This window comes from Lactuca sativa, chromosome 1 (assembly GCF_002870075.4).
Source record: "Lactuca sativa cultivar Salinas chromosome 1, Lsat_Salinas_v11, whole genome shotgun sequence".
In the NCBI taxonomy this organism is placed as follows: domain Eukaryota; kingdom Viridiplantae; phylum Streptophyta; class Magnoliopsida; order Asterales; family Asteraceae; genus Lactuca; species Lactuca sativa.
This window is the reverse complement of record NC_056623.2, coordinates 27228693-27250509: the sequence shown is the minus strand read 5'-3', so window position 1 is coordinate 27250509 and position 21817 is coordinate 27228693. Positions and strand designations below refer to the sequence as shown.

Here is a 21817-nt window from a genome sequence, read left to right as displayed (position 1 = left end):
CTCTCAAGAACACCCTTCGCCTTGGAAATCGTTCATCGGTTCATCTCCCGGAAAGAACACAATATCATTGTAATATCGTTTCTTAAGATACTCTTTATGATCTGAAACAATCCTGTCTCTCCAATTTGGGAAATCGTTCATCAGTTTTTTGAGTTTTGATCTGAGCCCGCTTGTTATAGAAACACACGTTCGATCCACAACATTGTTTTCTTTGTATGTAGATTTTTTGTTTACTTCATTGGAATTGTCGAGATATTCCAGACCGTTTCCAAACATAAATCAATTGTTTCCTAGTTTAGGGGGTGTTTGGCAAAGCTTAAAAAATGAGTTTTTTTGACTTATTATCGGTATCAAACTGGTAAAAGTCAAAAAAATGTTTGGTTAAAAAACAACTTATAGCTGCTGGTAACCTCTAAAAAGTGATAAGCAATCTACCCTACTTATTAAAAACCCACCACCACTAAGTTGAGGTTTTCTCCTTGCATTTCTGTATGAACTCGATTTGGGTTTATTTTTAGCTAAAATAAAAAACACAGTAATCAGAATGGAGAAATAATTGTGGGGGTAGTAGGTGGTGAAAGAGATACAACTTGGTCTTGTTTGAAAGCTGAGGTTAATGAGAATCAGAACAAATTGAGAATTAACCTCTAAGTGGTGCTGGTAAAGATGGATCTTGATTGTTCTCTATCTTCATGGTTAAGAGTGATTTCATAAGGTTGTATTTTTTGTTGAGAGAGAGAGAGAGAGAGAGAGAGGAGAGAGAGAGAGAGAGAGAGAGAGAGAGAGAGAGAGAGAGAGAGAGAGAGAGAGAGAGAGAGAGAGGAGAGAGAGAGAGAGAGAGAGAGAGAGAGAGAGAGAGAGAGAGAGAGAGAGAGAGAGAGAGAGAGAGAGAGAGAGAGAGAGAGAGAGAGAGAGAGAGAGAGAGAGAGAGAGAGAGAGAGAGAGAGAGAGACCCATAATTTTTATTAATAAAATTTTAAATTAAATAGAAAAAAATATAAAAAATACATCAAAAGATATTTTAGTATTTGAAATTTTCAAAAAGACCAAATCCGAAAAAAAAAAAAAAAAAAAAAAAAAAAAAAAAAAAAAAAAAAAAACCGACGAAACCACCAACCTCGAAAAAAATCATCCCGCGCAGGATTTACAATTTTCTCTTATAAAAAATATTAAAAAAATTAGTTTGATTCGTGATATCTCAAATTCTGACATTTTTATTATATTTTATTTTATAGCATTATCGGTGTCTTATTTCTACACCCCTTTTATCATCGTGTCTTATTTCTACATCCCTTGACCGTTGACGCAGGACTATAAAAACCAGAATAATCGTCGATCCAGTAAGTAAATCCTCTTCTTCTTTTGCCGTTTCAAAAAAAAAAAAAAAAAAAAAAAAAAAGTAAATCCTTCTTCTTCTTCAATGGAACCCCCAACTGTAAAGATCGTCTCAGATTGCTTCGTCAAACCAAAATTTGTATCAGAAGAGGCTAAGAAACCCATTTACTTGTCACCATGGGATCTACCGATGATAAATGCAAATTACATCCAAAAGGGTCTGCTTTTCCCCCGGCCGGAAAATCAAGATTTCTCCATAACCACATTCTTGGAGGAGCTTAAAGACTCTCTCTCCGCCACTCTTACTCATTTCCACCCACTCGCCGCCCGTTTAGCCACCGTAAAACAAGAAAACCCACCTTCCCTTATTGTGTTCTTGAACCCTAAGAATAGCCCTGGAGCCAGATTTATCCATTCGTCTGTTAATTTAACGGTGGCGGATATACTTACGCCGGTCGATGTCCCGGTGATTGTTCAATCGTTTTTCGATCACCACAAAGCTATCGATCACGACGGACATGAAATGTCGTTGCTGTCTATTCAGGTGACGGAACTCACCGACGGAATATTCATCGGCTGCTCGATGAATCACATGGTTGTTGACGGAACCTCCTACTGGCTTTTCTTCAACTCCTGGTCAGAAGTTTTCAGATCTAAAGCATATAAAAATGGTGATTTGATTCCCATCATCTCACGTCCTCCTGTTATGCAAAGATGGATCCCGGAAGGATCCGACCCGATCATCACCCTCCCATTTACCCATGAAGATGAATTCATCGATAGACCCAATCGTCCATTGTTAAGAGAGAGAATATTCCATGTTTCTTCGGCTTCTCTCTCTAAGCTAAAAGCGAAAGCTAACTCAGAGTGCAATACAACCAAGATTTCATCGTTACAGGCCCTCTCAGCCGTTGTCTGGAGGTGCGTGACGCGTGCACGGCGGTTACCGGCAGACCAGAAAACCGGTTGCAGTTTGGCCTTTAACAACAGACACAGGCTATCTCCGCCTTTACCTGAAACTTACTTTGGTAACTCGATTTATGTAGTTAGAGGAGTAGCGACGGCGGGGGAGTTGCACGATCACGGTGCCGGGTGGGCGGCATGGCGGTTGCACGAAGCGGTGGTTAATCATGACGATAAAGCGATCAGGGAATTTGTGGGTTCGTGGATAAAGAATCCGTTTGTGCTTAAAATGAGTCAGCTTTTTGATGCGAACAGCGTACAGATGGGGAGCTCGCCGAGATTTGATATGTACGGAAATGAATTCGGGTTAGGGAAAGGAGTGGCGGTTCTGAGCGGGTATGCTAATAAATTCGACGGGAAAGTGACGTTGTATGAAGGACGGGAGGGCGGAGGAAGCATGGATCTAGAAGTCTGCTTGTTGCCGGAAAACATGGCTGCTTTTGAATGTGATGAAGAGTTCATGAATGTTGTTAATGGCCTTTTATAAAACTTTTGGTCCTTGGTGCTGTCTTTTTCGTTTGATATTTATGTGATCTGTAGCGGCTGTTTCTGTTTTCTTTATATTTCATGGATATTAATAAAAAAAGTGATAACGACTTTTAAAGAAAATGAACTTTGTTACATATATTTTAGTCATTTAAGATTTTTTTTGTATGCATCTTATGATTAAACATATTCAAAATATTTTATTAGGCTGGAGCATCTTATCACGTTATTTTTTACCACACAAGTGTGCTTTCTTGGCACACTTTTATTTTTTTATTATTATTATTTTAACTATTTTAATTCAATAAAAAAACATAATTTTAAAAAAATAATATTTCATTAATTAAAAATACAAATACATTACATTGCTTAACTTAAAAAACCTAGAAATTTAGAAAAGCAGATTAGAAAAATAAAACCTACAATAAACTTGAAAAAAAAAAAAAAACTAGATTTTAGCTACGATTTGCGTAACGTTTTTTCACTTCCTCCTTCATCGCCAAAATAACTTGAAGCTCGTCCTTAGTCATCTTCGACGTGTCCAACGAAAATATTCGCATGTCGTTGTCCCTTTGTTTCTGAAGCTCTCTTTCAAAAGCAATTTGCAAAATCTTGTCCATTTTATTCATGTCGGCCCCCATTTCTTTGAACTCATCTGAATCCGACGCCTTGCCTTTGCCTTTGCTTTTTTGCTTTGTCTCCTCCCATTGGTCGGGAAGGTGGTGAAACTGGAACAGGTTCATCTTCGTTCAAATCAAATTGAACACGAGCATCTGATGTAATGTGGTCCGAATCAGATGTTCTGTTGCGTTTTGAACCATTGTTGATATGCACGTCTGATGTTTTGCTACTTTGCCATTTCATGTGGTGTTTCTGATGGGTGTTTTTTCTTTGCTGAGCTGAGCCTTTTGGAAAAAGACATTTTCAAAAAAGTTGGAGGAAAAGAGAGTAAAAGTGTAAAGATTCTGGTTGAATGTGGAGTAAAAAATGGTAAGTATATATATAGTAAAGTAAAAAAAATAAAAATAAATAAATAAATAATTAAATTCGGATGCAAGGACCATTCAACGGTCAAAAGATAGAGCAACCAATCATAGCATGCGGTCTTTTCTAGCCACATTGCGGCCAAAACCGCACCTAGGGGCGGTGTTTGCGATCCAGGTGGCATCAACGCGGTTCCAAACCACAGTCCACTTCCAGCAGCCATATAACCGCAAATTAAAGGTAAAACACATTTTAAAAACACGCAAACACACTTATCACATACATACCTTTTGTTTCTGAAAATCAATTTCAAGCTCGATTTTGTAGACATGTGTTCCAAAAACCCTTTCGATTTTGTTTATGAGAATCAGTTAGTTCTTGGTTTTTGCAGACATGTGTTCAAGATTGTTAGGTGCATTTCATGCATTCATTTTGTAGTTTTAGTTCATAAAAGTGCATTGCATTTAGGTTTAAACTCATGCATTTTGCATATTTTTCGGGATTTTTCATGATGCAATTCCATTCACACACTTTTATGATATTTCAGGGACTTTTTGAAGGTTATATTGTTGGAGGAAGTTAAAAAGAATTGGAGACAAAGTTGCAAAAGTTTTGGAGCTTAGAAGAGAGAGAATGAAGAATTTGGCTTCACAGGAGTTTACACGGACGTGTAAACGTATACCTACAATTTACAAGGGCCGTGTAAACGTATATACAAGGACATTCTACTTCGAAGACCGGGAAGAATTAAGCATTCTACTTTTCTTGTTTACACAGCCGTGTAAATGGCACCCTTTAATTTACACGGGTCGTGTAAACGTCTCGACGGTTTTTAAAGAAGTTTTACTCTCATATAATTCAGACAATCAGTTTTGTGGGGAGTTAGGTCGGATTTTGGGCAGAGAGAAGACGATTTTCAGAGCTTTTGCAAGTAGATTAACACTTGGAAACACTTTAATTTCCTTTTTGTAAGTCAATTTGAAGTTTAAACTTGTTTGATTTGTAGTTCAACCTAGACATGTGTGGTTGATTTCATTATCATTTCCGAATCTGAATTCTTAAGTATGCGTTGTTAGGTTGTAACTTGAATTTGACTTATGTTTAACATCTAGTAATCTTTGATTTGATCTTAATCATGTGTTTGGTTGGTTCTCTTTTTCACTTGATCAATGAATTAGGGTTCTAGTCAATCTAGTTAATCAAATTATGAAATTCGTATATGTTTTATGATTTGATGTTAGTAACACACACTTACTTGGTTGTAATTAGATCAAAATTAGTGCAATCAAAGATTAAATGTTTATATTCCAAAGCTTAAGAGGAATGTTAAACATTGTTGGTAATTAGTGCAAGAACTTAATGTCATTTAATGATTTGATGCAAGAGCTTATTTGAATTGAATCAATTAAATGAAGTTTTATTTGAAGAGCTTGTTTTGAATAAAATACTTTTGCCAATTTGGATATTAGAGTTTATTAATATCCAATTTACCAACCTAGATTGAACATGAGTTGTAATCATATTACATCTTTCAACATAATACATGTATAAGAGTCAGAATCGGAAATGTACTTCTTTTACTGTGTTTGTTATCAATCTTTCTTATTTATGAAGTTTTATTCAAGTTCAAACACAATCCCCCATTTTAATATTATTTGTATTATGTGTGGAAATATGGCAAGATAAGAAGTCATGTATTCCTGTAGACCGACCCTGATTACTCTATACTATCTTAGTATTAGAAATAGCAGTGATTTGAGCTTTATTAATATTATTTTATCCCATTATTTGTTGGTTTGACAACCAAACAAATTGGCGCCGTTGTCGGGGATACAGTAGTACTAATTGTTTATGCCAAGATCTTTTCGCACAGGTACACCTGTACCGGTTGATTTCGAGATAGAGAAATATGCTAAACAAAGAAGGAAGCAAGCCAGACTTTTAAAGAAACAACAACAATCTGGAGCTTCTTCATCAAATCCACCAACCACATCCTCTCCAACATCCAAAAGTATCACCCCACCATCTTCACCTACTCATACCATGGCAGACAACCATGGAGGAAATCAAAATCCTCCACACCCACCACCTGAACAAACCATTAGACAATGGGTCACACAAGATGTCACCCAACAACCTTTATGCGTAAATTACCCTGCAGCAATCAACTTTGAACTCAAGTCTGGACTCATCCATTTGTTACCCTTATTCTGTGGTCTTGAGAATGAAGACCCACATAAATTCCTTAAGGAATTTCATGTTGTTTGTGTGGGTATGAAGCCACATGAAGTCGCAGAAGATCAAATCAAGTTAAGTACATTCCCCTTTGCTTTACAAGATTCAGCCAAAGAGTGGTTGTATGACTTACCATCGGGGTCAGTCACAACATGGAATGAACTTGCAAGGATGTTTCTGGATAAATATTTTCCAGAAATAAGAGCTTCAGCTTTACGCAGAGAGACAATTGGTATCAATCAACAAAAGAGAGAAGCTTTGCATACTTATTGGGAAAGGTTCAAGAAATTGTGCTCAAGATGTCCACAACATGGGATTACAGAATATCAGTTGTTGCAGTATTTTTGTGAAGGAATGTCATCTTGGGATAGGAGATTACTCAATGCATCAAGTGGTGGATCTATAGCTGATAAGACTCCAACAGAAATCAGAGTTCTTATCAAGAACATGGCAGAAGAGTCCAAGCACACAGTCCAAGAAGAAGAATGGTACAGTGATGCACCAAGAGGAGTGAAAGAAATTTCTACCCCAAAAATTGAAAGTCAACTTTCCGAGTTGACTAAGGTAGTAATGATGCTTGCAAAGGACAAGGGCGTGCAACCACCAACAGTTAGACCTTGTGGTATTTGTACACAAGTTGGACATCCAACCGACATGTGCCCTCAACTTCAAGAGGAAGATTATGAAGAAGCAAAAGCCATGAAAGGTTTTCTTGGATCTAGTCAAAGGGTATATGAGCAACCACGAGGTGATCAAAGATGGAACAACAATCAAGGTTGGGGAGGAAATCAACAAGGGAACTATCAACCAAGTCAACCACATCAATACCAACAAAGACTACCTTTTCCACCACAAAACTTTCAGCCAAGGCAACCACAACACCCTCCTCAACAATTCATCAAGTATGTCTTTAGAGGACATAGTGAAAAGTTTGACAACTAGTACACAAGCTTTCCAACAAGAGAAAAAAGCAAGCATAAAGAACTTAGAGAAACAAGTTTCATAGCTTGCTATTTCTGTAAGCAAACTAGAATCTCAAGGAAAGTTGTCTGCCCAAACTGAAGCAAACCCAAGGCACAATGTGTGTGCCATCACATTGAGAGGCGGGAAGAGCTATGATGGTCCAAAATTGTCGGTTGATCAAAAGGAAGAAGAAATAGTAGTTGAAGAGGCGACCAAAGAAGAGAAGGAGGAAGAGAGAACAATCGAAAAGAAGCCCTTCATCACTGAGTCTAAAGCCACACCTGCTCCATTTCCCGAAAGATTAAAGAGCACGAAGAAAGAACGGGAGGAGAATGAGATCATGCAAATGTTCAAGAGAGTTCAAATCAACATTCCACTCCTCGAGGTCATCAAGCAGGTACCTAGATACGCAAGGTTCCTTAAGGATCTTTGTGTATCTAAAAAGAAATTAAAAGGAAATCAAGTCGTAACAGTTGGGGAGCATGTATCCGTGGTTTTGCAAAAGAGGATGCCCCCGAAGTGAAAGGATCCCGGTGTCTTTACCGTGCCTTGCAAGTTGGAGAATCTTTATGTACCCCGAGCTATGCTTGATCTAGGTGCATCCGTAAATGTCCTACCATATTCTCTTTTCAAATAAATTGGTATAGGAACATTGATCAAAACCGGTGTGATCATCCAACTTGCTGACCGGTTTTTGGTACACCCAAAGGGAGTATTAAAGGACGTGTTTGTGCAAGTCGATGAATTTGTCTTCCCGATTGATTTTTATGTCTTAGATATGGGAGATGATGACTCTCCAAGTTCAAGTTCCATACTTTTGGGTAGACCTTTTCTTAAAACTTCTAAAACAAAAATCGATGTCTACAATGGAACTTTAAGTATGGAATTTGATGGCGAAGTTATCAACTTCAATGTGCATGAAGCAAAAAAGACTCATTTTGATGTTCAATCTGTTAATTTTGTCAATTTGATCCATCCCTCAACAAAAAAGGGTTTGAACTTGTCTAACAATGAATTTCTAGAATTAGTTTTGTCACGGAAACTAGACAGGAACAAAGCCAAAGAGCTTGCAAAGAAGTTTGATATGGATAATGAAGTGTTGGAGATTTTAGAGTTTATTGATGACAAGAAGCTTGTGAGGAGTGATGATATGTTAGAGAGGCCCACATATCCAGACTGAAGCACAAATAGTTGGGGCAAGTCGAGCCAACGGCATTAAAAAGGGGCGGCTAACAGGGAGGCAACCCGGGGGTATTTTTGTCATTTCTTATATTTTCGTTGTATTTTCTTTGTTTTCAAACTTCCAAGCTGTTTTTCATGCTAAAAGAGGGTAAAAAAATCATTTTTCGGGCAGTAGAGATTTAGCGGGTTGCAAATTCACAAAGTGAAAAAATCAAAAAAATTTGGCCTTTACAGGAGTTTACACGGCCGTCTAAACGTATACCTAAAATTTACACGGGCCGTGTAAACGAACAGGCAGCTAATTTCAAGATCTTCATTTACACGGCCATGTAAATCCCCCCCCCCCCCTTTAGTTTACACGGGCCATGTAAACGTAAAACACAGATCTGGTCGATTTTAAGGCTACAAGTTGATTTATTAACTCATTGTTCTCTCAATACCTGCGATTCCTTCTCCCTCTATTGCCCCCCTTCGAAAAAAACTCTTCCAAATATTCAATCTTCCTCAATTTTGCATCAAAAATCAAGCTCCAAGGATAAGCTTGGGGATAGATTGGGGAAGCATTGGATATCCTCTTACCACCATTTTCAAGCATAAATCGGTATAATTGTTCCAAACTCTTACTTTGTGCATTTAGATAGAACCACATTCATTTTTGGGTGATTTTTGGTGAAACTTGCTAGTTCTTGTGCTTCAATTGTCTTAATTGTGTGCAATACTTTGTTGATTCATTTGGGTAATGGCTTCCCGGGGTAAAAGACCTAGAATTGGAACTTCACATGATGAACAAGACCCACATGCCATGGACAACCCTTATGAATTTGGTCTTATTTTTGAAACCAATCGATAGGAAATCTTGTATGCAAATCTTGTTACAAGAACAATGGGTGCTCAAAAATTTGTGGACATCCAAGCCCTCAAGGATTTACATATCTACAAGGGTGTCCACAAGCTCTTTAAAAACATAGGATGGGAGGGTCTTTTGAATCTACATGCAGTTAGCTATCAAACACCAATGTTGGAACTTTTATCCTCCATTACCTTTGACTATCAAACCCATCTCCTAACTTTCCGTTTGCTCAATCAAACCCATCAGTTTCATGCTGACGTCCTTTTTATATGATTGGTGCTCCCAAAGCAAGAAGGGATGTATACACAACAAAGGGCAGAAAAAATGTTGTTTTTGAGCAAGACTGTGCAAGTTTTTGGAGAAGCATCTCTTGTGAGTATGAGTATCAGTCAGGCACAGCCAAAGCTTCTAGCATTATCCATCCGGTCTTGAAATTCGCTCACCGGATCATTTCTTCTCTCTTATTCCCTCAAGAAGAGATTAGCAAGGCTAATAAGAAAGAGCTAGAAGTCTTGTGGTGTATGATTAACAAGCATGCAGAAGTCCCTCATTTTGGGTGTTGGGTGATTCAGAAAATGCTCAGAAGTGCTACGAGCAATGATGGGCAGCTACATTGTGGAGACATGGTTTCTGTTATTGCTGAGCATCTTGGCCTCCATTTACCCAATAACCCAACAAATATAGTCATGGGCCGTACTCGTCTATCAATTGATGTTATGGAAACACTGCATCTTTTCCACCGCCTTCCCACTGGAGATGTTCATTGGACAGTAGATGGGAAAGAGTATCTACGCATAGACAGCAGAAACAAGAAGATACTCAATTTAGCTAATGACATTCCATCAACCACTTGGAAACTCAAATCCAACTTAGGTGTTACAGTAGATCATAGTCCTCCACCCTCTCCTCCTCCTGCTCCTACTGTTGGTGCTTCTAGCTTATCTCGCCCAACTTCTTCTTCTGAACACAATCTTTATATGGGCGAGTTTGCATGTTTGAACCACCGTTACACCAGCATACAGCAGAAAGTCGGAGAAATTTATACGGGTGTCGCTGAAATCACTTCTGATTTTCAGGATTACCGTAACTTGCAAGAAGAGCATTGGGCCCAACAAGAGCTGTGGTGGGCTGAACAGGATCAACGATGGGCCGCTCAAGAGCAGTACAACCGTAACATTCATCACATATTGAGCGATATCCATAGAGTTCTTGTGCTCCCCACACAGCCGCAGCCACCATCATCATCCCAAACCCAATGGCCTCCCTATTATCCTGCAGATTATCCTTCACAGTTCCCTCCATATCAACCACCTAGTCCTCAATAGGACGGCTATGCCTCTCTCCAAGCATCGAGGACGATGCTTATTTAAAGCTTGGGGAGGGGCATCCATCCATGCATTATCCCGTTGCATGTAGGTTGCATGTGAATTTTGTACATATTGCATTGCATTATTTTTCTTTGTCATTTTTTTAGAAAAAATTTCAAAAACTAAAAGGATTTTCTTTCTACTCTATTTTTATTATACTTTTTGCATTTTGCATCTAAATTTTTGCATTTTCATTTCAAAAAAAAAAAAAAAGATCCAATCCCAAGCAATCGAATCTTTTCAAAACAGTTGAGCTGGTAAGTGAGTCATGTGCCTTGAGATTGACTTGCTCTTTTTATTGAAAATTTTAAAAGCAAGTTAATCGCACACGAACACACCTCCTGAAGCTACTCGTGTAAAACAGAAAATGAGAAGATTGTCAACACTGGAGCATAACAGCAGGTATGAGTCGATTCTTTGGGACATATGACCGGTCTTATGAGTAGTAATGCTCAATTGAACTTAAAATGCCAAATTCAAAAGTTCATAAAAAGAATGCAAAATCTCAATGCCCCGCCTTCCAGCGCTCTTAAAAGTCTTTTCTACTCATTCCCTTTTATATACCCTGCTTGAGGACATAACTTTCAACTATACTTACGGGTTTTTGCATTTTAACATTTAGTCCCCCGAAAAATGTCTAGAAGTCCCTCACAGTAATAGACCGTGAGATGTCCCAAAATAGAAAAGTCAAGGAAAAAAATATAAAGAAATTGGCCAAATAAATAAATTAATAAGAGTGTTATGTGTTAACTTAGTTATTTGTATATGTGTTACATAAAAATTAATAAAAAAAAAAAAGATAAAAAAACTATTATTAAGTTAATCTGTGACCTTTGGGATTCGAACAAGTAAACTCTGAGGGGTGTTCTACACCTAATCACCTAAAGCTAAATTGTTTGGGATTGATTGGGTTGAAAGTTCGCTACACGGGTTCCATAGAAAGTCATGAACTTAATAATAGCAAATAAAGCTAATCTGTGGCCTTTGAGGTTCGGGCAAGTAAACCCGGGGGATCTCTTCAAATCTAGCACACTAAGGTTATTTGATTTGGATGTGTTGGTTGGAAGCCCGTTACACGGATTTCAAAGAAAGCCATGAGCTTTATTTGTAAAAAAAATGTAATTAGGAAGTTTGTATATAGTTGTGTTTATAGTTTAATTAGATATTGTGTTTAGGAAAAATACTTGGCTGTCAAAAGATTCTCTTGGACTTGGATTTGAATTTATGACATTGGACTGAATGTTAATTACTTCGACTGGTGTAAGTGGTTTGAAGTTTGTAACCAATCTGGATAAATATTAGGGAAATTTAGAAAAGATTTTTCAGAAAAAGATTGTTGTTAACCAACAAATAGCTGGAATCGGACATTGTTATATTTTATGAAACAAAGATGGTTGAGCATGTTTTGTCACATATAATTTCACGAGAGTAAGACCATAATTTGTTCCAAGAATTGACTTGATGATATTGAAAAGGAATAAGTGTTGTGATCTTTGATTCTGTTGAGTTGTACTAGGGAGTGACCAAAGTCTTATTTCTATTATCATATAATATTTTGAGACTAAAGCCAAGTCAACTCAAGGCATGACAGGTACATTCTCAACTATGGTACAAAACAGGGTAATTGGGTTGGATCCTTTCATGTTTGTTTTGATTTCATGCATTAAGTTTCAAATAGTTTTAACTTTAATTTTCTTTTCTTCTATTCTATTTTATTTTCTCCAGTTTAAATCTTCTTGTTCTTTCTTGAGGACAAGAAAGGTTCAAGCTTGGGGAGATTTTTTAGGTGCATTTCATGCATTCATTTTGTAGTTTTAGTTCATAAAAGTGCATTGCATTTAGGTTTAAACTCATGCATTTTGCATATTTTTCAGGATTTTTCATGATGCAATTTGTAACGACCCAAAAATCATGACTAAAAAAAAATTTCTTTTAAACATTACTAAAAATAGATTTTTAACAACGTATCATAAGTCAAACATAACTTTTGAGTATTAAATTCAAAACATAATATCATTATCAGAGTCAAATATTCCCAGGCTAACTGACTATGGTGTGTGCTCTGCAATCTTCCCGAGCTCCTCTTTTGAAAACCGAGTACCTGAAACCAAAACTAAAAACCGTAAGCACGAAGCTTAGTGAGCTCCCCCAATCTACCACATACCACACAAAAACATATAAAGCACCTATTGGGCCTTGCCCACTGCATCGGACCGAAGTCCGGACTAACTGGGGCCTTGCCCCCTGCATCGGACCGAAGTCCGGAAACTGACTGGGACCTTGTCCCCTGCATCGGACCGAAGTCCGGGCTAACTGGGGCCTTGCCCCCTGCATCGGACCGAAGTACGAACTAACTGGGACCTTGTCCCCTGCATCGGACCGAAGTCCGGGCTAACTGGGGCCTTGCCCCCTGCATCGGACCGAAGTCCGGACTAACTGGGACCTTGTCCCCTGCATCGGACCGAAGTCCGGGCTAACTGAACAGAACATAACATAAACATATCAACTAGCATGAACACACGTATACTGCATACTACTTCGGGCCGTAGCCCGGAACACATAACACATAAATCCTGTCTGAGCCACAAAGGCATCAAACATACTAACTACTATATCAGATCAACATCCGAAAACTACTGCTAGCTAAACGGGCCGGCATTGTGGCCTTAGACCCGTTCCTACTGGAAGGAGACTCACCTGAGACTGCTGAACCGATGCTGCTAATCCTTTGACTGCTACCTGACCTCTGACTCCGAACTGCTGCTCCACTAGCTCTTCGAGCTTCAAAAGCCAATATAACACTTAGTCCAACTGACCTCCAAAGGTCACTAGGTCAACTTTGGTCAAGGTCAAAATCCTGGTCAAAGTCAACCCTACTCGCCGAGTCTACCTACTGACTCGCCGAGTTCATATGCTCAGGGTCTTTCTTATTCGCGACTCGACTCGCCGAGTCAGTCCATGACTCGCCGAGTCCAACTAGTTCCAAGTCCTGACCTGTCCAACTCGCTGAGTCACCACCCGACTCACTGATTCGAGCGGCAACTCGAAGGGTTTCGGGTTTCGCGATCTGACTCGCCGAGTCCAAGAACAGACTCGCCGAGTCCTAGACAATCTTCAACCAACTCGTCGAGTTGTTCGACCAACTCGCCAAGTCCATGCCTAACTTCAACCGACTCGACGAGCTGTTCATCCTACTCGTCGAGTTCCTCCTCATCTTAAAGCTACGCGCCGAGTCCACTCGAAGGACTCGTCGAGTCTATCCAGTCCTCAATCCATGCAGTGGATTTTCGAGCCAAACAGAACTTCCAACTCATAGATCCATACTTCTAGGGCCTATTCCCCACATAAAGTGGCAAACTTTACGTGTAGATTGAGAGATCTATGCTCAAAACACACTAAACTAGGGTTTATGGCAAACATGCTTCTTCAACATACCAAGGGCTGATACTTTAGGGGATTCAAGACCAAAACCAACATGGATCTGAGGTAGCAACCTCAGATCTGAACCTCCAACTCGAATTGGTTACATATCATACCAACAATGACCAAAACTCACACATAAGAATAGATCTAGATGCAAAGGGAGTCCAAGCAACAGCTTATTACCTCCAATTGGTCTGAAATGACTCCACAATCCCAGATCTACAGTCCCTTCTTGCACCTCCAAGGTCTTTCTTCCTCCTCCAAGCTTTAGTGCATTCTTCAAGGCAAGATCTAGCTCAAAAACGGATATGGCGGCTAGGGTTTGGTGTTCTGGGGTAGAGAGGCAGTAAAGGAACCCTAAGACGCTTAAATAGGCTCTAAGTCCCGGATTTAGGGTTTTCCTCGATCAGACCCAACTCGTCGAGTCTCCTTGGCCGACTCGCCGAGTCGGTCGCTTCCACCACAACCCGGATCCCACTCAGACTCGCCGAGTCCCTCCATGGACTCGCCGAGTCTCCCCTAAACTTGAGGTTTTCTTTCTTTTCTTGGCTTTCCAAACTTTGGGGTGTTACACAATTCTATTCACACACTTTTATGATATTTCAGGGACTTTTTGAAGGTTATATTGTTGGAGGAAGTTAAAAAGAATTGGAGACAAAGTTGCAAAAGTTTTGGAGCTTAGAAGAGAGAGAATGAAGAATTTGGCTTCACAGGAGTTTACACGGACGTGTAAACGTATACCTACAATTTACAAGGGCCGTGTAAACGTATATACAAGGACATTCTACTTCGAAGACCGGGAAGAATTAAGCATTCTACTTTTCTTGTTTACACAGCCGTGTAAATGGCACCCTTTAATTTACACGGGTCGTGTAAACGTCTCGACGGTTTTTAAAGAAGTTTTACTCTCATATAATTCAGACAATCAGTTTTGTGGGGAGTTAGGTCGGATTTTGGGCAGAGAGAAGACGATTTTCAGAGCTTTTGCAAGTAGATTAACACTTGGAAACACTTTAATTTCCTTTTTGTAAGTCAATTTGAAGTTTAAACTTGTTTGATTTGTAGTTCAACCTAGACATGTGTGGTTGATTTCATTATCATTTCCGAATCTGAATTCTTAAGTATGCGTTGTTAGGTTGTAACTTGAATTTGACTTATGTTTAACATCTAGTAATCTTTGATTTGATCTTAATCATGTGTTTGGTTGGTTCTCTTTTTCACTTGATCAATGAATTAGGGTTCTAGTCAATCTAGTTAATCAAATTATGAAATTCGTATATGTTTTATGATTTGATGTTAGTAACACACACTTACTTGGTTGTAATTAGATCAAAATTAGTGCAATCAAAGATTAAATGTTTATATTCCAAAGCTTAAGAGGAATGTTAAACATTGTTGGTAATTAGTGCAAGAACTTAATGTCATTTAATGATTTGATGCAAGAGCTTATTTGAATTGAATCAATTAAATGAAGTTTTATTTGAAGAGCTTGTTTTGAATAAAATACTTTTGCCAATTTGGATATTAGAGTTTATTAATATCCAATTTACCAACCTAGATTGAACATGAGTTGTAATCATATTACATCTTTCAACATAATACATGTATAAGAGTCAGAATCGGAAATGTACTTCTTTTACTGTGTTTGTTATCAATCTTTCTTATTTATGAAGTTTTATTCAAGTTCAAACACAATCCCCCATTTTAATATTATTTGTATTATGTGTGGAAATATGGCAAGATAAGAAGTCATGTATTCCTGTAGACCGACCCTGATTACTCTATACTATCTTAGTATTAGAAATAGCAGTGATTTGAGCTTTATTAATATTATTTTATCCCATTATTTGTTGGTTTGACAACCAAACAAATTGGCGCCGTTGTCGGGGATACAGTAGTACTAATTGTTTATGCCAAGATCTTTTCGCACAGGTACACCTGTACCGGTTGATTTCGAGATAGAGAAATATGCTAAACAAAGAAGGAAGCAAGCCAGACTTTTAAAGAAACAACAACAATCTGGAGCTTCTTCATCAAATCCACCAACCACATCCTCTCCAACATCCAAAAGTATCACCCCACCATCTTCACCTACTCATACCGTGGCAGACAACCATGGAGGAAATCAAAATCCTCCACACCCACCACCTGAACAAACCATTAGACAATGGGTCACACAAGATGTCACCCAACAACCTTTATGCGTAAATTACCCTGCAGCAATCAACTTTGAACTCAAGTCTGGACTCATCCATTTGTTACCCTTATTCTGTGGTCTTGAGAATGAAGACCCACATAAATTCCTTAAGGAATTTCATGTTGTTTGTGTGGGTATGAAGCCACATGAAGTCGCAGAAGATCAAATCAAGTTAAGTACATTCCCCTTTGCTTTACAAGATTCAGCCAAAGAGTGGTTGTATGACTTACCATCGGGGTCAGTCACAACATGGAATGAACTTGCAAGGATGTTTCTGGATAAATATTTTCCAGAAATAAGAGCTTCAGCTTTACGCAGAGAGACAATTGGTATCAATCAACAAAAGAGAGAAGCTTTGCATACTTATTGGGAAAGGTTCAAGAAATTGTGCTCAAGATGTCCACAACATGGGATTACAGAATATCAGTTGTTGCAGTATTTTTGTGAAGGAATGTCATCTTGGGATAGGAGATTACTCAATGCATCAAGTGGTGGATCTATAGCTGATAAGACTCCAACAGAAATCAGAGTTCTTATCAAGAACATGGCAGAAGAGTCCAAGCACACAGTCCAAGAAGAAGAATGGTACAGTGATGCACCAAGAGGAGTGAAAGAAATTTCTACCCCAAAAATTGAAAGTCAACTTTCCGAGTTGACTAAGGTAGTAATGATGCTTGCAAAGGACAAGGGCGTGCAACCACCAACAGTTAGACCTTGTGGTATTTGTACACAAGTTGGACATCCAACCGACATGTGCCCTCAACTTCAAGAGGAAGATTATGAAGAAGCAAAAGCCATGAAAGGTTTTCTTGGATCTAGTCAAAGGGTATATGAGCAACCACGAGGTGATCAAAGATGGAACAACAATCAAGGTTGGGGAGGAAATCAACAAGGGAACTATCAACCAAGTCAACCACATCAATACCAACAAAGACTACCTTTTCCACCACAAAACTTTCAGCCAAGGCAACCACAACACCCTCCTCAACAATTCATCAAGTATGTCTTTAGAGGACATAGTGAAAAGTTTGACAACTAGTACACAAGCTTTCCAACAAGAGAAAAAAGCAAGCATAAAGAACTTAGAGAAACAAGTTTCATAGCTTGCTATTTCTGTAAGCAAACTAGAATCTCAAGGAAAGTTGTCTGCCCAAACTGAAGCAAACCCAAGGCACAATGTGTGTGCCATCACATTGAGAGGCGGGAAGAGCTATGATGGTCCAAAATTGTCGGTTGATCAAAAGGAAGAAGAAATAGTAGTTGAAGAGGCGACCAAAGAAGAGAAGGAGGAAGAGAGAACAATCGAAAAGAAGCCCTTCATCACTGAGTCTAAAGCCACACCTGCTCCATTTCCCGAAAGATTAAAGAGCACGAAGAAAGAACGGGAGGAGAATGAGATCATGCAAATGTTCAAGAGAGTTCAAATCAACATTCCACTCCTCGAGGTCATCAAGCAGGTACCTAGATACGCAAGGTTCCTTAAGGATCTTTGTGTATCTAAAAAGAAATTAAAAGGAAATCAAGTCGTAACAGTTGGGGAGCATGTATCCGTGGTTTTGCAAAAGAGGATGCCCCCGAAGTGAAAGGATCCCGGTGTCTTTACCGTGCCTTGCAAGTTGGAGAATCTTTATGTACCCCGAGCTATGCTTGATCTAGGTGCATCCGTAAATGTCCTACCATATTCTCTTTTCAAATAAATTGGTATAGGAACATTGATCAAAACCGGTGTGATCATCCAACTTGCTGACCGGTTTTTGGTACACCCAAAGGGAGTATTAAAGGACGTGTTTGTGCAAGTCGATGAATTTGTCTTCCCGATTGATTTTTATGTCTTAGATATGGGAGATGATGACTCTCCAAGTTCAAGTTCCATACTTTTGGGTAGACCTTTTCTTAAAACTTCTAAAACAAAAATCGATGTCTACAATGGAACTTTAAGTATGGAATTTGATGGCGAAGTTATCAACTTCAATGTGCATGAAGCAAAAAAGACTCATTTTGATGTTCAATCTGTTAATTTTGTCAATTTGATCCATCCCTCAACAAAAAAGGGTTTGAACTTGTCTAACAATGAATTTCTAGAATTAGTTTTGTCACGGAAACTAGACAGGAACAAAGCCAAAGAGCTTGCAAAGAAGTTTGATATGGATAATGAAGTGTTGGAGATTTTAGAGTTTATTGATGACAAGAAGCTTGTGAGGAGTGATGATATGTTAGAGAGGCCCACATATCCAGACTGAAGCACAAATAGTTGGGGCAAGTCGAGCCAACGGCATTAAAAAGGGGCGGCTAACAGGGAGGCAACCCGGGGGTATTTTTGTCATTTCTTATATTTTCGTTGTATTTTCTTTGTTTTCAAACTTCCAAGCTGTTTTTCATGCTAAAAGAGGGTAAAAAATCATTTTTCGGGCAGTAGAGATTTAGCGGGTTGCAAATTCACAAAGTGAAAAAATCAAAAAAATTTGGCCTTTACAGGAGTTTACACGGCCGTCTAAACGTATACCTAAAATTTACACGGGCCGTGTAAACGAACAGGCAGCTAATTTCAAGATCTTCATTTACACGGCCATGTAAATCCCCCCCCCCTTTAGTTTACACGGGCCATGTAAACGTAAAACACAGATCTGGTCGATTTTAAGGCTACAAGTTGATTTATTAACTCATTGTTCTCTCAATACCTGCGATTCCTTCTCCCTCTATTGCCCCCCTTCGAAAAAAACTCTTCCAAATATTCAATCTTCCTCAATTTTGCATCAAAAATCAAGCTCCAAGGATAAGCTTGGGGATAGATTGGGGAAGCATTGGATATCCTCTTACCACCATTTTCAAGCATAAATCGGTATAATTGTTCCAAACTCTTACTTTGTGCATTTAGATAGAACCACATTCATTTTTGGGTGATTTTTGGTGAAACTTGCTAGTTCTTGTGCTTCAATTGTCTTAATTGTGTGCAATACTTTGTTGATTCATTTGGGTAATGGCTTCCCGGGGTAAAAGACCTAGAATTGGAACTTCACATGATGAACAAGACCCACATGCCATGGACAACCCTTATGAATTTGGTCTTATTTTTGAAACCAATCGATAGGAAATCTTGTATGCAAATCTTGTTACAAGAACAATGGGTGCTCAAAAATTTGTGGACATCCAAGCCCTCAAGGATTTACATATCTACAAGGGTGTCCACAAGCTCTTTAAAAACATAGGATGGGAGGGTCTTTTGAATCTACATGCAGTTAGCTATCAAACACCAATGTTGGAACTTTTATCCTCCATTACCTTTGACTATCAAACCCATCTCCTAACTTTCCGTTTGCTCAATCAAACCCATCAGTTTCATGCTGACGTCCTTTTTATATGATTGGTGCTCCCAAAGCAAGAAGGGATGTATACACAACAAAGGGCAGAAAAAATGTTGTTTTTGAGCAAGACTGTGCAAGTTTTTGGAGAAGCATCTCTTGTGAGTATGAGTATCAGTCAGGCACAGCCAAAGCTTCTAGCATTATCCATCCGGTCTTGAAATTCGCTCACCGGATCATTTCTTCTCTCTTATTCCCTCAAGAAGAGATTAGCAAGGCTAATAAGAAAGAGCTAGAAGTCTTGTGGTGTATGATTAACAAGCATGCAGAAGTCCCTCATTTTGGGTGTTGGGTGATTCAGAAAATGCTCAGAAGTGCTACGAGCAATGATGGGCAGCTACATTGTGGAGACATGGTTTCTGTTATTGCTGAGCATCTTGGCCTCCATTTACCCAATAACCCAACAAATATAGTCATGGGCCGTACTCGTCTATCAATTGATGTTATGGAAACACTGCATCTTTTCCACCGCCTTCCCACTGGAGATGTTCATTGGACAGTAGATGGGAAAGAGTATCTACGCATAGACAGCAGAAACAAGAAGATACTCAATTTAGCTAATGACATTCCATCAACCACTTGGAAACTCAAATCCAACTTAGGTGTTACAGTAGATCATAGTCCTCCACCCTCTCCTCCTCCTGCTCCTACTGTTGGTGCTTCTAGCTTATCTCGCCCAACTTCTTCTTCTGAACACAATCTTTATATGGGCGAGTTTGCATGTTTGAACCACCGTTACACCAGCATACAGCAGAAAGTCGGAGAAATTTATACGGGTGTCGCTGAAATCACTTCTGATTTTCAGGATTACCGTAACTTGCAAGAAGAGCATTGGGCCCAACAAGAGCTGTGGTGGGCTGAACAGGATCAACGATGGGCCGCTCAAGAGCAGTACAACCGTAACATTCATCACATATTGAGCGATATCCATAGAGTTCTTGTGCTCCCCACACAGCCGCAGCCACCATCATCATCCCAAACCCAATGGCCTCCCTATTATCCTGCAGATTATCCTTCACAGTTCCCTCCATATCAACCACCTAGTCCTCAATAGGACGGCTATGCCTCTCTCCAAGCATCGAGGACGATGCTTATTTAAAGCTTGGGGAGGGGCATCCATCCATGCATTATCCCGTTGCATGTAGGTTGCATGTGAATTTTGTACATATTGCATTGCATTATTTTTCTTTGTCATTTTTTTAGAAAAAATTTCAAAAACTAAAAGGATTTTCTTTCTACTCTATTTTTATTATACTTTTTGCATTTTGCATCTAAATTTTTGCATTTTCATTTCAAAAAAAAAAAAAAAGATCCAATCCCAAGCAATCGAATCTTTTCAAAACAGTTGAGCTGGTAAGTGAGTCATGTGCCTTGAGATTGACTTGCTCTTTTTATTGAAAATTTTAAAAGCAAGTTAATCGCACACGAACACACCTCCTGAAGCTACTCGTGTAAAACAGAAAATGAGAAGATTGTCAACACTGGAGCATAACAGCAGGTATGAGTCGATTCTTTGGGACATATGACCGGTCTTATGAGTAGTAATGCTCAATTGAACTTAAAATGCCAAATTCAAAAGTTCATAAAAAGAATGCAAAATCTCAATGCCCCGCCTTCCAGCGCTCTTAAAAGTCTTTTCTACTCATTCCCTTTTATATACCCTGCTTGAGGACATAACTTTCAACTATACTTACGGGTTTTTGCATGTTAACATTTAGTCCTCCGAAAAATGTCTAGAAGTCCCTCACGGTAATAGACCGTGAGATGTCCCAAAATAGAAAAGTCAAGGAAAAAAATATAAAGAAATTGGCCAAATAAATAAATTAATAAGAGTGTTATGTGTTAACTTAGTTATTTGTATATGTGTTACATAAAAATTAATAAAAAAAAAAAAAGATAAAAAAACTATTATTAAGTTAATCTGTGACCTTTGGGATTCGAACAAGTAAACTCTGAGGGGTGTTCTACACCTAATCACCTAAAGCTAAATTGTTTGGGATTGATTGGGTTGAAAGTTCGCTACACGGGTTCCATAGAAAGTCATGAACTTAATAATAGCAAATAAAGCTAATCTGTGGCCTTTGAGGTTCGGGCAAGTAAACCCGGGGGATCTCTTCAAATCTAGCACACTAAGGTTATTTGATTTGGATGTGTTGGTTGGAAGCCCGTTACACGGATTTCAAAGAAAGCCATGAGCTTTATTTGTAAAAAAATGTAATTAGGAAGTTTGTATATAGTTATGTTTATAGTTTAACTAGATATTGTGTTTAGGAAAAATACTTGGCTGTCAAAAGATTCTCTTGGAAACTTGGATTTGAATTTATGACATTGGACTGAATGTTAATTACTTCGACTGGTGTAAGTGGTTTGAAGTTTGTAACCAATCTGGATAAATATTAGGGAAATTTAGAAAAGATTTTTCAGAAAAAGATTGTTGTTAACCAACAAATAGCTGGAATCGGACATTGTTATA

The 21817-nt window shown here is 38.7% G+C and overlaps 3 protein-coding genes across 3 annotated transcripts; all 3 read left to right on the top strand.

Annotated features, from left to right (window-relative positions):
* The first annotated feature begins 1244 nt into the window (after positions 1–1244).
* LOC111876174 (uncharacterized acetyltransferase At3g50280) lies at positions 1245–2907 on the top strand. Its single transcript, XM_023872699.3, has one exon. It carries the CDS (start codon positions 1421–1423, stop codon positions 2783–2785), a length of 1365 nt encoding a protein of 454 aa, XP_023728467.1. The 5' UTR covers positions 1245–1420; the 3' UTR covers positions 2786–2907.
* Positions 2908–3623: 716 nt separating this feature from the next.
* Positions 3624–7489, top strand: LOC111876306 (uncharacterized). Its single transcript, XM_052765280.1, has 3 exons — positions 3624–3774; positions 5642–6944; positions 7027–7489. The coding sequence occupies exons 1-3, from the start codon at positions 3624–3626 to the stop codon at positions 7487–7489; spliced, it is 1917 nt and encodes a 638-aa protein (XP_052621240.1).
* Positions 7490–15698: 8209 nt separating this feature from the next.
* LOC128127043 (uncharacterized) lies at positions 15699–17568 on the top strand. The gene is made up of 2 exons (XM_052765279.1): positions 15699–17023; positions 17106–17568. The coding sequence occupies exons 1-2, from the start codon at positions 15699–15701 to the stop codon at positions 17566–17568; spliced, it is 1788 nt and encodes a 595-aa protein (XP_052621239.1).
* Positions 17569–21817: the final 4249 nt, after the last annotated feature.

What these genes read in the sequence shown, in the direction of transcription:
- LOC111876174 (XM_023872699.3), top strand. Translation starts at nt 1,421, where the DNA reads ATGGAACCCCCAACTGTAAAGATCGTCTCAGATTGCTTCGTCAAACCA.
- LOC128127043 (XM_052765279.1), top strand. Translation starts at nt 15,699, where the DNA reads ATGCCAAGATCTTTTCGCACAGGTACACCTGTACCGGTTGATTTCGAG. An exon ending in AGTGAAAAGTTTGACAACTA is followed by an intron (nt 17,024 to 17,105) that starts GTACACAAGCTT and finishes TATTTCTGTAAG; the next exon opens with CAAACTAGAATCTCAAGGAA.
- LOC111876306 (XM_052765280.1), top strand. Translation starts at nt 3,624, where the DNA reads ATGTTTTGCTACTTTGCCATTTCATGTGGTGTTTCTGATGGGTGTTTT. An exon ending in TGAATGTGGAGTAAAAAATG is followed by an intron (nt 3,775 to 5,641) that starts GTAAGTATATAT and finishes CTTTTCGCACAG; the next exon opens with GTACACCTGTACCGGTTGAT. An exon ending in AGTGAAAAGTTTGACAACTA is followed by an intron (nt 6,945 to 7,026) that starts GTACACAAGCTT and finishes TATTTCTGTAAG; the next exon opens with CAAACTAGAATCTCAAGGAA.